Source organism: Vairimorpha ceranae (assembly GCF_000988165.1).
Source record: "Vairimorpha ceranae strain PA08 1199 chromosome Unknown NODE_9, whole genome shotgun sequence".
Taxonomy (NCBI): domain Eukaryota; kingdom Fungi; phylum Microsporidia; family Nosematidae; genus Vairimorpha; species Vairimorpha ceranae.
This window is the reverse complement of record NW_020169304.1, coordinates 27,640-43,372: the sequence shown is the minus strand read 5'-3', so window position 1 is coordinate 43,372 and position 15,733 is coordinate 27,640. Positions and strand designations below refer to the sequence as shown.

General features: G+C 26.0%; 11 protein-coding genes across 11 annotated transcripts; 6 read left to right on the top strand and 5 right to left on the bottom strand.

The window, feature by feature from the left end:
* Nucleotides 1-538: 538 nt before the first annotated feature.
* Nucleotides 539-1,216, top strand: AAJ76_900042834 (hypothetical protein; the record flags this gene model as incomplete). The annotated part of the gene is made up of 1 exon (XM_024476597.1): nucleotides 539-1,216. The coding sequence occupies one exon, from the start codon at nucleotides 539-541 to the stop codon at nucleotides 1,214-1,216; it is 678 nt and encodes a 225-aa protein (XP_024331667.1).
* A 1,129-nt stretch (nucleotides 1,217-2,345) lies between these two features.
* Nucleotides 2,346-2,603, bottom strand: AAJ76_900040770 (hypothetical protein; the record flags this gene model as incomplete). The annotated part of the gene is made up of 1 exon (XM_024476596.1): nucleotides 2,346-2,603. One exon carries the CDS (start codon nucleotides 2,601-2,603, stop codon nucleotides 2,346-2,348), a length of 258 nt encoding a protein of 85 aa, XP_024331666.1.
* Nucleotides 2,604-2,975: 372 nt separating this feature from the next.
* On the bottom strand, nucleotides 2,976-3,161 carry AAJ76_900040212 (hypothetical protein; the record flags this gene model as incomplete). The annotated part of the gene is made up of 1 exon (XM_024476595.1): nucleotides 2,976-3,161. The coding sequence occupies one exon, from the start codon at nucleotides 3,159-3,161 to the stop codon at nucleotides 2,976-2,978; it is 186 nt and encodes a 61-aa protein (XP_024331665.1).
* A 1,997-nt stretch (nucleotides 3,162-5,158) lies between these two features.
* On the top strand, nucleotides 5,159-5,317 carry AAJ76_900038214 (hypothetical protein; the record flags this gene model as incomplete). The annotated part of the gene is made up of 1 exon (XM_024476594.1): nucleotides 5,159-5,317. One exon carries the CDS (start codon nucleotides 5,159-5,161, stop codon nucleotides 5,315-5,317), a length of 159 nt encoding a protein of 52 aa, XP_024331664.1.
* Nucleotides 5,318-5,397: 80 nt separating this feature from the next.
* On the top strand, nucleotides 5,398-6,288 carry AAJ76_900037975 (udp-galactose transporter; the record flags this gene model as incomplete). The annotated part of the gene is made up of 1 exon (XM_024476593.1): nucleotides 5,398-6,288. The coding sequence occupies one exon, from the start codon at nucleotides 5,398-5,400 to the stop codon at nucleotides 6,286-6,288; it is 891 nt and encodes a 296-aa protein (XP_024331663.1).
* Nucleotides 6,289-6,833: 545 nt separating this feature from the next.
* Nucleotides 6,834-7,652, top strand: AAJ76_900036539 (hypothetical protein; the record flags this gene model as incomplete). The annotated part of the gene is made up of 1 exon (XM_024476591.1): nucleotides 6,834-7,652. The coding sequence occupies one exon, from the start codon at nucleotides 6,834-6,836 to the stop codon at nucleotides 7,650-7,652; it is 819 nt and encodes a 272-aa protein (XP_024331662.1).
* Nucleotides 7,653-7,836: 184 nt separating this feature from the next.
* AAJ76_900034832 (proteasome alpha subunit c6) lies at nucleotides 7,837-8,541 on the bottom strand (the record flags this gene model as incomplete). Its single annotated transcript, XM_024476590.1, has 1 exon — nucleotides 7,837-8,541. One exon carries the CDS (start codon nucleotides 8,539-8,541, stop codon nucleotides 7,837-7,839), a length of 705 nt encoding a protein of 234 aa, XP_024331661.1.
* A 1,063-nt stretch (nucleotides 8,542-9,604) lies between these two features.
* Nucleotides 9,605-11,308, top strand: AAJ76_900033768 (atp adp translocase; the record flags this gene model as incomplete). The annotated part of the gene is made up of 1 exon (XM_024476589.1): nucleotides 9,605-11,308. One exon carries the CDS (start codon nucleotides 9,605-9,607, stop codon nucleotides 11,306-11,308), a length of 1,704 nt encoding a protein of 567 aa, XP_024331660.1.
* Nucleotides 11,309-11,939: 631 nt separating this feature from the next.
* AAJ76_900029721 (dna replication factor a protein 1) lies at nucleotides 11,940-13,652 on the bottom strand (the record flags this gene model as incomplete). Its single annotated transcript, XM_024476588.1, has 1 exon — nucleotides 11,940-13,652. One exon carries the CDS (start codon nucleotides 13,650-13,652, stop codon nucleotides 11,940-11,942), a length of 1,713 nt encoding a protein of 570 aa, XP_024331659.1.
* A 248-nt stretch (nucleotides 13,653-13,900) lies between these two features.
* AAJ76_900027955 (t-complex protein 1 subunit eta) lies at nucleotides 13,901-15,418 on the bottom strand (the record flags this gene model as incomplete). Its single annotated transcript, XM_024476587.1, has 1 exon — nucleotides 13,901-15,418. The coding sequence occupies one exon, from the start codon at nucleotides 15,416-15,418 to the stop codon at nucleotides 13,901-13,903; it is 1,518 nt and encodes a 505-aa protein (XP_024331658.1).
* A 13-nt stretch (nucleotides 15,419-15,431) lies between these two features.
* Nucleotides 15,432-15,623, top strand: AAJ76_900027941 (hypothetical protein; the record flags this gene model as incomplete). Its single annotated transcript, XM_024476586.1, has 1 exon — nucleotides 15,432-15,623. The coding sequence occupies one exon, from the start codon at nucleotides 15,432-15,434 to the stop codon at nucleotides 15,621-15,623; it is 192 nt and encodes a 63-aa protein (XP_024331657.1).
* Between the last annotated feature and the right edge of the window lie 110 nt (nucleotides 15,624-15,733).

Sequence of the window (15,733 nt, the reverse complement as noted above, 5' to 3'; positions counted from 1 at the left end):
AGAACAAAAATTGACTAGCTAGTGTTAATAACTAAGTACAAAGTTTATAACTATAAAGAATTTCTTCGTCAAATATTAATTTTAATATTGGCATGCCCTTCAAGAACTGACTAACGGTAGCCAATAAAAGAATCTTTAATCACAATAAAGTATTGGTTCTTCCAATAATTAATAAAATCCTTTTAACAATTATAAAAGCACTTAAAGAAACTTATAAATAAAATATATCCTCTATGAAAGCTTTTATTAAACACAGGTCTTTATATCTTTCATTCTTAGAATGCTGCAACATTTCACATAGACATGGCATTATACAATTTTATAAATATCTATTATCTTAACACTACTTTTTGAGTCTTTACTCTACAAGCTATTATAACATTTTGATAGTTTTATTATCAAATAATAAAAAACTGTACTTGACATAATATCTAAATAATACAAGGATGTACTCCAATTTATAAATATTTCAATTAAATTTTCAATCTAAAAAACAATTACTTTATAGTATTACTTTCTATATTTTTTTTAGCCTTCTATGATTGTAGAACTAAAAAATAAAAATATTTTTATGTCTATTCTTTCAATATTTAAGAATAAAGATAAAATAAATCTAAGCATAAATAAAGATTCAATGCTCTTAGAATCTATTGCCTTACAAAAATATTACATTAACATACCAAATACAATATTTAACACTTCTGAATCATGCAATAAATTTACTATAAATCCGAAATATTTATATGATGCTTTAATTCTTCTAGATACCAATAATTTTGAAGTAAACATTGATCAAGTTAAAGTGTACACATCTATTTCTTATATCAAAATTCCATTTACGCTAAGTATACACCACCAATATGAAGAAATATTAGACATCTATACGAAATTTGTAGTTACGAATAAGGTTATATCTATCTTTTCAAATATGACCGGCCTTGTTAAATATGAGATAGAAGATACAAAGCTATTTATAAGGAAAATTGGAAAAGAAGCAATAGAAGAAATTGAAATAAAGAAACTGTCTTTTATAGAGACGGGCGAGTTATCATTCTGCTGTAGTAATGAATGGACAGATATTGTACATCCAATACTAAATTTTGTAGATAATGTTCTGTTTTTATTTAGTGCTAATGTTTTATGCTTGCAATTTTTATTTAAAAATGAAGAAAAAATTTATTTTGAAATACAGGTACCTAGATCTCTTATTGAATAGAATACTGTTTATACATCTTTTAGTAATTATCTATAATTAGTGATTTTTTATGTCATATCTTCAAATAAAAAATTAATGATATTGCTTTCTTATAAAATTCCAATTTTTTATAATAAACATCGAAAAAGCAATGTTAGTTATTTAAAGTCAATTGAATACAAATATTTTAATAGCAAGCCATTTTACAAGTTTGTTAAGCAAAATTATATACTTTTTAATTAAATCTAGTTGTGTGGATTTTCTTGCTTTTTATTGTTTCTAAGAAGCATATAAAATACTAGTAAGACAATAGAAAAATTTATTTTGGGGTGAAGTTTTAATTAATTATTGTATTTTCTTTATTCTACAATAAATACCTGCTTATCGATTAGCTCTTCTATTTGTACTGTGCATCTTCTACATATTGACAATTTCTTTAGCTGTGTAAGACTTCTACTGCGTCTTTACATAGCTAAGCTTTACATTATCATTTTGAAATAACAATATGCCAAATTCAATTGTCAATCCCGATGTAAGTTTTATACTGCTGTGACATTTTGTTATAAACCGTTCCACGTCACCACGTATAAAATAATTTTGTTCTTGGATTTGTAGAAAGATTCTAAATGGATTACAAGCACACATATTTGCGCCCTTTTTTGAATGCTGCTGGTCTATGAGTGTCAAATAATATTATTTCGACTTCATCTATCAAAATATCTTTATTAATCTCGTCTAATAAAAATTTATCTAATTTACTATATTTCACTTTAAATATTTAAGAATAATCTTATTTACGCTTTCTAACTTGTTTGTATTTCTGTACTTTAATCCCTTCTGATCTCTTTTTTTTACCTTATTAGTTACACAATAGTAAGTGAATGACCTTAAAGGCCCTTGCTATGTCTAATTAAATAAAAAATTTAATTTAAATGAGAATACATTGTTGATTTTCGTCTCCAAGCTGCACCATTCCTTTATTTAATAAGTTTATTAGTTCATTTTCTCCAATTTGTTCTTCTAAATTAATAAAGAACCTTTGACTGTCTGTTGTTGAGTCTTCATAATCATTTTAAGTGTGTCTTCTCATATAGTCACGTGACAACACTTTATCACATTGTATAGACATGTGGTATGATAATTGACTCTTTCAGTACAATGTAAATATTTTTCTCTTTTGTCGAAAAATACATTTGTATTTTACAGAGCACTTGCGCGGTCTTCTCTGTATAATATATTTCGTAATAAGATATCTTAAATATTCCACCATTGACAAATTTAGATTCTTCCTAAGCCTGCATAATTTCGTGTGGTTAAATTTTTTCAAGATCTCATTGTAATAAAGTAATTTTATATGTCCGGCCACCAACTCGCATACACTGAGCGAGATAATTGTTTTGTATTTCATATTTTAACTTTAAAAAATATCATATCTTGACAAATGCGTAATACTCTTATTTTTTTTTTTATTTATAAGATTGTCTTCTTAAGCATTCTTTCTATACTGTGCCAAGGTTGTAGCAGCATATCGACAACTTTATATCCAACATTTCTACTTACAAATTTTAAAATAAGAATTATTAACCTAAGCAATTCACTTATTTTATCTATAACTAAAATTTCTACATTTTTTTCTAGGCATATCACGTTGTTTGACAACTCTTTTCGAAAACATAGTTTGCTAACCAATGTTCATAAAAACAATTTGGTAATTTATAAAGATACAATATGAAATTGTTTGTATTTGCATTTATTCCCTCTTGGAGCTTTATTAGTAGGGTTAAAAAATATAAAACAGCAAGCTAAAATGTAATGGATCAAAAGACGATAAGCTTTTCCTACCTGAAATTGCAGTTGAAAAAATGTCATTTATAATAGCTAACCCGCTACTTATAGATACGCTTTTCTTTATTGAATTAACAAATTTTGCAATAAAACCTCCTTCTATAAGCTCTAGAAGCTTCATAATTATATTTATAAATTTTATTTTTCAATTATTAAAATATTCTCAATGCTTTTTGTTTCACCGAATTATCTTATTTTTATTGAAATTTTCCATAAATCTCTGTTGCTTGGACCAGATAGTAAAAATCTCTGTTGTTTAATAATAAGACAGTATTGCCTAGGATCAACATCAGCAGGATTATCGCTATCTAAAATTAAAGTACTTTTAGTACATTCTAATGTATATTTAATATTTGAATGAAAAATCCTTGTCTTGTAATTCAGTCATTTATAATAACTTGTACATAAAACTCTTCAAAAAATGATAACCATAAATCTTTTGTGCATGCATTAGAATAAAATAATTTAATGTTAGGTATAATTTCTTCTTTATACAAATTAAACATTGTTCACACTCGCTTAATAATTCAGACGTTCCCTTCCAGCACCTATGTATGTCAACTCTTGTACTCCTGAATTAATTTCTCCAGTTTCAACTCCTCTCCGAGCTTTCATGGTCATACTTTCTTAAGTCATCTTTAGAACTCTGGACTGAACATTAGCCGCAATTTGTTTGTCGATATTAACTTTTTCCTGTATTGCTATAAGTCGTTACAATACCTTATTAAGTCATCGCATATGAGACTAATTTTGTTTTATAGTCATATAGGGCTCCACAATGATTGACTAATAAGCCATATTTGTTTCTTTTCTCGACTTCGACAGTTTTTAAATAACCAAAGATTGTAATCACACGTATTAGAATATTTAAATTTATTTAAATGATCTTTAATTCTTTTTTAAAATTCTTTTTCACCAATATAACCTTCTAACATTCTTATTATAGATACTTCCTTTAGAATAAGAAATAGTATAAAAAATCCGACTTATATCAACAAGCTTATTAACTGTTTCAGCTATAAGATTAAAATTTTTAAGAAAATCATGTCGCATTCCAGATTCAATATCTGCCATAATAAATTCAGGCCATACATTCCAGTTAATAATTTCTTTAGGAATATTATTTATGGCTAGACATGATACCCATGTAGAAAACCCTTCATTAAGCCACAAATCATTCCACCATTTCATTGTCACCAATTAACCAAACCACACATGGCCAATTCATGGCATACTGTCTCTGCTATTCTTTTCCTAGGTCTTTGACTGCTAATATTTTTATCATATAATAATGATATTTTCCTAAAAGTGACTAGTCCCCAATTTTCCATTGTCCTACTAATAAATATAGGAATTGTAACAAAATCAAGTTTTGGAAGAGGATAGTTTGTTTCAAAATATTTTTCAATAAAATCAAGGCAGTAATTGTTATTTTACCTGAATATTCTTTTTTGTTTATCCTTGTGCATAAACACTTATAAAATGCCTCTTTTAGTTTTTGTTTCATAAGTTTCCAATTTACCAGAAATGTATGCTACAATATAAGTAGACATTTTAGGTAAAGTATAAAAAATATAAAAGTCGTTTTTTACTTTTTTAATCTAGAACTACTCAATGCATTATGTCTTTCTAATAGTTTGATAACTACATCAAAACCAACTTTCATATTAGTCCAGTCTTAGCAAAAAAACGCCTTTTTTGCATTAAAGGACTCAAAATCTGTATAAAACAAATTATCTCCATTATATTTTGATTTATGAAATCTTAATATATCATAAAAGTCTATTTTTAAGTTTTAACCCCCAAAAAGTTATTTTCTGTACTAGTTTCACCTTATTCAATTTTTACAAGGCATAACATTTTTATGAATTAATCGGAATCCTCTTTTTAGAATCATTTACCCCCAGTCTAACTTTAAGCAAATCAAGAAAATATAAATTGTGTTGACTAGTACTTTCAAAAGCTATTAAGTCTATCTTTACATCCTTCTATAATAATCCTTTTTATTACACTTTTTAAATTGCAATGTTCAGGTTTTACATTGTAGTCAAGAACTTCTTTCATGCAAAGATAAAAAAATTATATTTATATTTTATGTAAAAATTTAGAAACAAACCCATGAATGAAGCAAAATTCCAAGAATCTAAAAATTGCCTTAAAAATACTTTAAAAATCCTAAAAAAAATATTAGAATCAGTAGAAGATAATAATGTAGACATTAGTTCAATTAATGATCTTAAGATTTTGCTAAATAAAGTAAAAAATAATTGTGAGTAAATTAAAATGTATTTCAAGAATTTATTATATTGTAACAAGTTTTGTGTTTCGAAGTTATAAACATAAATTTTATTATAAACATGAAGAAATCTTTTATCTACATATTTAGTATATCTGTCTCTTATTTAATAATTTCTTTATCGACAACAGTTCTAAACAAGTATATTCTCACAATCCTTAATTTTCAAGTTCCATTCCTTCTAGTTGTAATGCAGTCATTTTTTATCTGCAGTATTTTGTTATCTCTAAAATATTGTGGTATGTGTAGACTATGTATAAATAACTATAAAATGTGGTTAATTCCTTCTGTATTTCTTTGTGTAATGATATTTTCTGGCTCAAAATCTCTTCAGTACCTTGATATTTCACTTTATACCCTCGTAAAAAATAGTAGCATTTTAATAGTTGCTATAGTAGAATATTTTTTATTTAAAAGATTTATTAATTTACTAGAAATTGTATCATTTTTGTTGATGATTGCCGCATCATATATAAACTTTTTCAAAAACGAATTATATGGCAATATATGGATAATAGTGAATGTAGTAAGTACTACAATATATATTGTATCTTTGCGTCATATTATTTTACTTGAAAATAGAAATGTTGCAGAATCAATATTTTTTCCAAATTTAATTAGTTTTTTTATAATAGGAATAATATCCTATGTTAACGAAAGAAATAGCTATACTGGTATTCCTAATACTGTAATTGTATACATTATAATATCAAGCATTTGCGCATTACTTACCTCATTTACAACAGCAATGGTTTTAGCTTGCTTGTCATCCACAACATATAGTATGCTAGGAGCACTAAATAAGGTAATTATGGGATTTACAGGATTTATTTTTATAAATGAAAAGATTTGTTATTACAAAATGTTGTCACTCTTAATTGGAATGTTTGGTATTTTGTTATATACATTTAATCAAAACGTAAAGAATATTAATTTTGTAAGAAAAAAATAAAACCTTAGATATCTTTGTAATTGTTTAAAAAAATATTTAAATTTTTTTTTTGTGTCTAAGGATGATGTTGAGTATAATAAGTTGTCTTTGATAGATAAATAAAAACAATTTAAATTATTTATTGTTTGCTTTTTATGATGAAACCCAAGTTTTTTAAGCATTTACTAACCATAAAAAAATGTTTTTAACATTTATAAAATTTTGCTTAGCAGCTTTTTTTAGAAATTATCGTGAAATTTGTACATTAAATCTACTGATTTATATTTATTGACAAAACCTCCAGTAATTTTTATCATTTAACAACTTTTTGTTTATTTCAAATCGTATACTAGTGCTAAATTTAGATTGTAGCATAATTGTACCTTTGCTTTAACTTTTTATTGCAATTTATGCAAATTTTTAAATTAAATCATAAAATTAAATTAATCTTAAAATATTTAAATATTTTTTTTTTACTTTTAAAATTAGAAATAAATATTAATTTTTTAATTTTAAAAATAAAATAAACTTTATTTGTGTATTTATGATAAATAAAATTTATGCTAATGAAGGGATTTATGTTTGGCTATTTTATAATATATCTAGTAGATTTAACTAAATTTACAATATACGGTAGTATTAATGATTTTAGGACCAGTACTAAAAAAAATGACGCAATATCAATTTTCTATCTTGCTCTATTAGAATTTAAAGCATTTATTGCCATTGCTGATTTTTATTATAGAAATGAAATTCCAGGACTTGTAGAATTAATATTAGTTAAATTAGAAGTATTTGGGTCATATATATACATTTATTTATTAAGAAAATTTTATATACCACTTTTTACATACAGCACTTCTGCTATTCTTTTAGCTTTTTATATTTTAATTTATTGGCCCGACGTGTATGAAATGGTATTACAAAATTATAGTAAAAGAATAGGTGTAGGCGTAGATATAAAAAATATTTATATTATCAGACAAATATATGCAGCAGTAAAAAGCCTAACATATACTCTTTTTATTGTAATAGTATTTTTACATACATTTTTACAAGTACAAGGATTTAAAGCAGGATTTTTAATAATGACAATACCAGTATTTTTAATAAAAGTTCTAGAAAGGGAAGAAGAAGAGGAGGAAGATTTAATTGCTAAATATATAATAATAATATTATTTATAGTATTATCACTTTATTCTATATATGAAACTATTGCTTTATCTTATAATAATAATGAAACAGAGATACAATTACTTTATTATTTAAATAGTTATCATTTCGTACTTTCAACTTTATTATCAATTACTGACAGATTTACTTATAAAAAAGGTCTAAAAGAAGCACTAAATAAAATAAAAGTAAAAGAACAAAGAGAAATATAAACCAATTTATGTATTATTAGATTTACTTTTATAAAAATAGTTACTATTTATTAAATGTTTTTAACTTTATAATTAATTTATTTTAATCTACAAAACATTAACAAAATCAGATGAATTTGTTTGTAAAAAAGGATTTAAATAAGAGATTGTTAAGTAAAAAATTATTATAAATTTTTAAAACCATTTATTTATCAGCTATAGACAAAAGTAAAGTTTCTATCTCTTTATCATTAAGATATTTAAGTATTTCATTATTCTTTAGATAAGCCACTTCAATTTCATGATAAACTGAATTTTCTCCCAAGCTCTCCAGTAAAGCACCTACAGCCAGCTCAAACAATTTATTATCATCCACATCTTCATTATAATGCTTCTCAACATATTTAAACATGTTCTGATATTTAGTACCTACCATAGAACCATAAACAGGATAACACACTGCAGAAATATTTGTCATGTATATAATAGGCTTACCATTATCAAAGCCAAAAAGAGTACCAGCAAAAGCAGGGCTTCTTTCACCGGTAGATTGCATTAATACCTGTAAGTTATCTGCAAGTTGTCTACAAAGAATATCTGGTGTAACAGAATATCCTAACTTATAAGATGCCTTGTATGCAAGATCTTTGCATTTAGAATTGACAGTATATACATCAGGCCAGTTACCGGTAAAAGCTGAATATATGTTAGAATAGATAGGTTGAAAACTTGTCTGGACTTCATCTTCTAGCAAATCTCCTTGATTCTTTTTAGCTGCACACACAATAGTATTTTTATTTTTTAGTACAACTAAAGGAAGGGATTTATTAACTGCCTCTAGGCCATATTCAATTTGTAATATTTTACCATCTGTATTAAAGATATTGTATACATCTTCTCTAAGGCTCATTAAGGGGTAAATATATACAAAAAAGAAGAATAGTATTGAAAGTCTAGCTAACATATAATTTATAGAAAAAATTTACAACAAATATCTACTTTGTTAAAACAATAATATTAGAATACTTATTACTAAATGGGAAAACACATTGTATAACTAATTATACTAATAATAAATTTATATGTTATTTAAATTTAACATAAAAGATTACCCTGGCATTATTTTAAAACTGCCAGTACACTTTATTCTAAATTTCACACAGGAATAATTTTAGCATAAAGAAATGTCTAATTTTTTAACAAGTAGCAGTTTGATATTTAACTTCTTCTATAAAAAATTAGAAAAAGAAATTTGTTTAATTTTAAATATTTATAAAATAATAGTAAAATTAAAATATTAATTAAATAAAAAATATAATTTTTATAATGTTTATTCACGATGCAATATACTACACTAAACAAACTTGCTAAATCTGAATAAGAAAATAAAAATGTGCATATTTAATTTTGTAAATTTTGTAGTTGTCATGCATGTAGACAATAAACAAGTAGCAAGAAAATTAAACTATAATAAAATTATTTTTACATGTGTTTATTATTCTAGAATACTTCTATGACAATTTACCAATTTTAATATACCAATTGTGTTATAATTAAATATTTTGAGACTAGTTATAAATAAATTCTCTAAAATATTTTTACTCCTTAAATTATGCATTAGAATACCAATAATTGCAAATTAGCAAAGTAATTTAGAGATTTAATAAAAATTTATTTAATAAGCGAAATTTTAATTTTATAAATTCAAGAAAACAAAGTTGTTAATTTGACAAAGGGTTAAAAAATCAAATCTTTAAAATGTCATTCAAATACAAATGTTTGATTACAATTATAATTTTTATGCAAAATTTTTATTTTTTAGTACTTAAATAAGACTTATAAATTTATTTAATTAAATTCAAAAAAATATTTTTTTTTGTTTTAAAACAACAATTAGCAAAAAATATGTAAACTTTTTTATAAAAAATTCTCCTTTTTTTTTATTTATATATTTTTTTATGTGACCCCAAAAAATGTCAGTAGACAATTCGAAAGTTCTACAAAATAACGAAAACTCTGCTCTTCCTACAGAAGATGAAATTGAGTATGAGGCCAGCAATGGTTCTGGTATATATTCACTTATTAGAGTAGCAAAGGTTGAGAGAAAGATGTTTTGGATCATGGCAGCTATGTTCTTTATTATCTCCTTTATTTATTCGGTGGCTAGAGTGCTTAAAGATGCCGCTGTTATTGGTAAACAACTCCCAGCGTCAATTTTCTTTTTGAAATTTGTTATTATCCTTCCGTTCTCATTTATTTCAGTAGGTATTATTCAGAAAGCTTTAGATAAATATCCTTTTACAAAAATATTTGATGTAACTTTAATAGTTTTCGCTGTTGCATTTACTATACTTGGTAGTTTATTACTTCCCTTTAGTGATTATATTCAGATTCAACCGTTTTGGGCCAAAGATATTTTTGCTGATGGAAAAGCTGTTGCCAGAAGTACAGATTTTTTATTTTCTATTGCACTTGTTTTCAATGAATGGACAAGTTCTGCTATCTATGTTTTATCTGAAATGTTTGGTAGTTTGATTCTTTCATATTTATTTATGACGTTTGCTAATGGTCTTTCGACTCCTGGACAGTCCGCTAGATTTGTCCCTTTATTTTATGTTGGATCTAATTTGGCTTTACTTCTTTCAGGAATGATAAATTACTTTTATAGTGTAAGTAAATCTAAAATGTCGTATGTTGCGGCCGAAAGATTTTTTAATGGATTTTTTTGTCTGAGTGGAATTCTCTGTGCTGTAATTTATCTTCTAAAAAAATATTTAGAAAATAATGTTACTAGCAAACCAATGTTTGTTAGAAAGACTTTTACTAAAAAGAAGAGTAAAGTGAAGGTTGGATTTGTTGATGGACTTATTGAGATGAGTAAATCTAAACTACTGTTGAATATGTCATTAGTCGTATTATTTTATGCTGTTTCTACGAATATTATTGAGTCAGCTTATAAATCTGCTTTAGCTGTCGGTGCTAATGAAACTGGTGAGGCAAAATCTACCTATGCTTCAATTTATACATCAATTGAACAATCTGGAGTTGCTGTCATTGTCATGATTTTGCTACTTACCCCTTTTCCAAGGCTTATTAAAACAAAAGGATGGATTACAATAGCCATTCTATGTCCTATTATTACTTTTTTTTCTGCTTTTGGTACTTTTGTATTAGCTTATTTAAACTTCCCAATTACAAACAAAGAGGATAATATATTTGATATTTACCGTTTACCGTCAACTGATTCTATAATCAAATTAGAAAATATTGTTGGTGTCATTTGTGTATCTTTAATGAAGATTTCTAAATATGCAGCATTTGATATCACAAAAGAGGCTTTGTCTATGCAGATTGATGGTTCTATAAGAGCGAAATACAAAGGTATTTTTGATGGTGTATTTGGTAAGCTGGGGAAATCTTTTGGATCAGTTTATGGATTTACAATTACTACATTATTAGGAACAAGAGATGTTCGTAGAGGTGCTCCTATATCGCTTTGTGTTCTAATATTGTTCTGCCTTATATGGTTTTATTCTGTTTTCTATCTCAATAGAAAATATAAAGAATCTGTCGAGAATAATGCACCAATTGATATTGATTTATTCACTAGTTCAAAAGTCAAGGCACCTTCTTCTGAACCTACTGTTGCTACCAAAAGTGTTACTACAGAAGAATAAATAATTAATTTTTATTTACCTTTTTAAAATATAATGAATTTATAAGATGCAGTGTTTTAAAGCAAATTAAAATAAGGTTTGTTATTATTACATTTCTTATATTTAAATTTACTCATTGTGCTTATCTTTTTTCAAAACAACAATGAATAATTTTTATGTAATTTACTTTATTAACCAAGATTTGTAATTTACGTTATAAACCAAGATTTTGAATGGTCTTTTATTTATAATTATTAAAAGTTCATTAACTTCTTGAGTTATGTTGTTCTGTACATTCACTTAATATGAGAGATGGTCTTTAAGTAGACCGAGGATTCTGTATCCTTAGAGAGCGCTCTTTTCTCCTATAAGCAAGGCCGTAAAGGTATGCTGGCGTGTAAGTGCAATATTGATGTTTTATTTTTACAGTGGAATTTTTGATGGCTTGGTGGTTTTCTTTTTTTGCTGTTTCTCATTTTTTAACAATAAACTTTCTATTTTATTTTTACAAGAAAAAACATCAACTTTAAAAATAAATAAAAAAGAACGAAAATTTATGGGGAAATATTTTTTAAAAATTTTACTTTTATAAATTAAATATAAACAATATTTAAATCAATATATAAGAAGAAAGAATATAAAAATAAATTATTTAATTGCTTTCTCTCAGCAATTTTTCAACATATAAAATTTCCTTCTTCGTTTCTTCTTTGTAATTAACTTCTCTTATTTCACTAATATTATGTCTCATCTTAATTTCATCATTGTAATTATCTTGTCTAGATCTAAGCTTGATGATATATTCTCTGTACAAAAATTTTTTAATAAACATTTGAGACTGATTTGGATCATTATCAGCCATCTCTCTAAAATCTGAAGCAGACATTCCTAAAAGTAATATCGCCTGATCATTAAATAAAGTAGCCCACAATTGTCCAGTAGAGTCACTAATATTAGCATGTATAAGATATCTATGTGTACACTCATAAGAATTTTTGTCACATTTCTCACATCTATATTCACCAAATTCATTTTTATAAACCTTTTTCGTACAATTTTCTTCTTTGCAAGAGTCATACATAAGATTATCTTCTTTAATAAACATTAAGGTAGCACGTACAGCCGAATAAGGCATTTCTTGATTTTTTACATCACTAATATTAAAAATTTTAAGATCTCGTTCAGGCAAGTCTATTTTAACATTTTTACCTTCGGTGTTATACCAACCCAACAAAGAATGAGATTCTGAAATATCTGGATTCTTATGAATTTGCGAGGTATGAATTGATGACAGACTTACTCCTCCAAAATCAGACACTTTAATACTCTTTATCGCTAAGACAGAATCAACTTCAATTTCTTCCTCGGCTTTTGCTCCCCAAAAAGTAGCTCTAATACTTCCCGTTTCATCGATCAAAGTAATATTTCTACGTAATGACTCTTTTTGTGTAGCTTTAACAATAAAAGAAACTGCTTCACCAGCTTCTTTAACTATACCAACAATATCAATAGGCGCATTACTTGATGTAATATCTTTAATTTTTACAAAATTAAAAAAGAACTTTGGTGTCTCGTTATCTTCAACCTTTTTTATTTCAGAGTTAACATCAAGTTGTATTTCATAATCATTGTTATTATTCGAAAATGTTTTTTTAGACATTTTTATTTCTCCTTTCTGGATAGTATAAACCCGACCTATCTCGATAATTGGATAAAAAATATCCACTGATTCTGAAAAAGCAACTACTTTTATTTGTCCAGAATCGTCCGCAATTTCAAAACTAAAAAGCTTTCCTTCGCCTTTTTTATTCGAAAATTTTCTGATATCACTTTTAAGAACAATTCTCCCTTTTATAATCCATTTGTTACAAAAAGGGTTAATTGAATTTATTTGTGTATACTTATTTGGATCTTCTGTTTGCTTATTTTCAACTGATTTAGCTACCTTACTTTTTTTAGGTGTCTCATCTTCATTAACTTTTTGCTTATTAGTGTCAGTACGATTCGATCCATCCGAATATATAGGCGTTGGGTTACCAATTTCTACATTACAATTTTCGTAACCTGCAAGTGAATAAATGTAAATGTATGCATTTCCCTTAATAAGTCTAAAAATAAAACTATCAAGTTTAACTAAAGAATATTTTTCGATCTGATTTGTCTCAAGGAGAGGTGTCAATTCTGAACCAAAAACTGCTCTTATATAATGTAAACCATCAGATAAATAAGCTCTGTATCTAAGTTTTTCACCTTCTTTATGATTTACTTTTTGACACATAAGTACTTGTAAAACAGGCTTATTAAAAAGTGGATGTTCATTTTGATTATTAAACAAAACTTCTACTGTTCCTTCTTCCAATTTCATGGGTTGCATAAAATGTAGAAAATATTTATAAGAATTTTTGATTTTAAAGTAATGCGAAAAAACAAATTTATTTGTAAGTAAGCTGTATTTAAAATTTTATTTATAAAAATATCTTATTTTTAGATAAAAAGTTAAATGTATTTTTATAGTGCTATGTGTTTGAAGAACTAAAAGTAACAAAATATATTAATTTTTTTATAGAAACGTAAACAAAACTTCTGTAAATATAAAAAATAAATTAAATTTAATTAAACTATAGTAGAATCAATAGTAATTATTGTAGCCGCAACATCAAATGCGGTTTTTATAATGTTAATTTTGGTTTGCAAAGGCTCAAAAACTGCTTGTTTTTGCATATCTGTCACACCTCTAATGCCCAATCCTGAAGTATATTTTTCGTTCTTAAAACTTTTTCTTAAAAGTGGGATTGTTAATGTGGTATCCAAACCAAAGTTATTTGCCAAAACAAAGGGTATCTTTTCAAAGCTCTGAGATATTGCCTTGCAAATAAAATACTTTTTATCTTTGTATTTCACAGAAATTTCTTTTAAAAATTTAGAAAGTCTCATTTCAACAGATCCACCACCAGTAACAACTTCTTTGTGCTTAATAGCAACCTTAATAACATTAAGTGCATCATTAACACTTCTTTCTACCTCATTCAATACTTCAATACCAGGCCCTCTCAATATCAAAGTACAAGCATTAGCATTCTTTCCTTCAAAATAATTAAACCTTTCTTTGCCAATTTGGCGTTCTTCAAATACAGCGCATGTACCTAAACAATTGTTTAAATAATTAGTACTACTTACTATAACTCCGCCAAATGCACTTGTAACACGCAAAAGATCGTCTTTAGATACGCGTCCTGCACAAAAAATATTATTTTTTGCAAAATATTGTGTAGCATAATCTCCTATTGGTAAAGAGCTTAAAACAACATTTGCTCCAGATTCAATAATCGAATCTAATTTTTCTTTTATCAAATTCCATTCAGTATTAACAACCTTTTTATATTCATTAATGCTTTCAATTTTCATTTCTGCATTTTCTCGTTCGGCTTTCCATTCAAGCTCAACATTAATACAACAAATTTTAGGATTCAAAATTTTCTTAGGTTGTTGTTCATATCCAGCATATGTAAAACATTTTTCAAAAGCTATACCATTAACAAGAACAGAATCAGAAATACTTCCACCCGGAATTTTATTAATGCCTATCATTTTTAAATCACCATTAACATTTTGTACAGCACTAAGAATCATTTTTGAAAACTGTTTTTTCACGTTTCTAATGTTCTTAGAATTAATAGAAGTCTCTGCTAAGCTAAGAAGAAGATCATCAGAAAATTCAATTTTATAATGTTCTAGTTCTTTAAGACAGAGATTCTTTATTTTATGTAACTCTTCATAAATTTCATCAAGTGGTAAACCTTCTTTAATTAATGGTTTAAGCATATTTAAAATGGCAGCTGCTTGTATAACTACACTTGTAGTACCATCTCCTATTTCATTATCTTGTGATTCTGACATTTTAACAAAAAAGTCCCCAACGGGATGTACAATATTTAACTTTTTTAGAATAGTAGCACCATCATTTGTAATAAGAAAATTCTCACCTGTAAATAATTTATCCATGCCATAAGGTCCCAATGTAGGTTCTAAAATTTCAGATATTTTTACACATGTATCAATGTTTGAGATAACTTGTAGTTTGCCTTCTCGTGGATCTTGAATTTTTTCAGTTTCTATGAAAAGCTGATTCATTAAAAGGGGTAGTATGAAAAAAAAAGATGTAACATTTACCATGGAAAATAAAACAATAAACTCTTCAAAAAATGATACAAATAAACAAAATAATTTTTCGGATAATTTTCAACCAATTTTTAGAATTTCAAGAGAGGAACTTGATAGCCCTGAAGATTTACCATTTTCATTTTCTGAATTCATACGGAAGAACGTGAATCAATAAAATCAATTTATTATTTTACAATATTTATAGACGATTTTAAAATTAAAAGTAGTTGTATTTGTAATTAAATACAATTCAGAAATGTAATAAATAAGATGTTAATTTATATC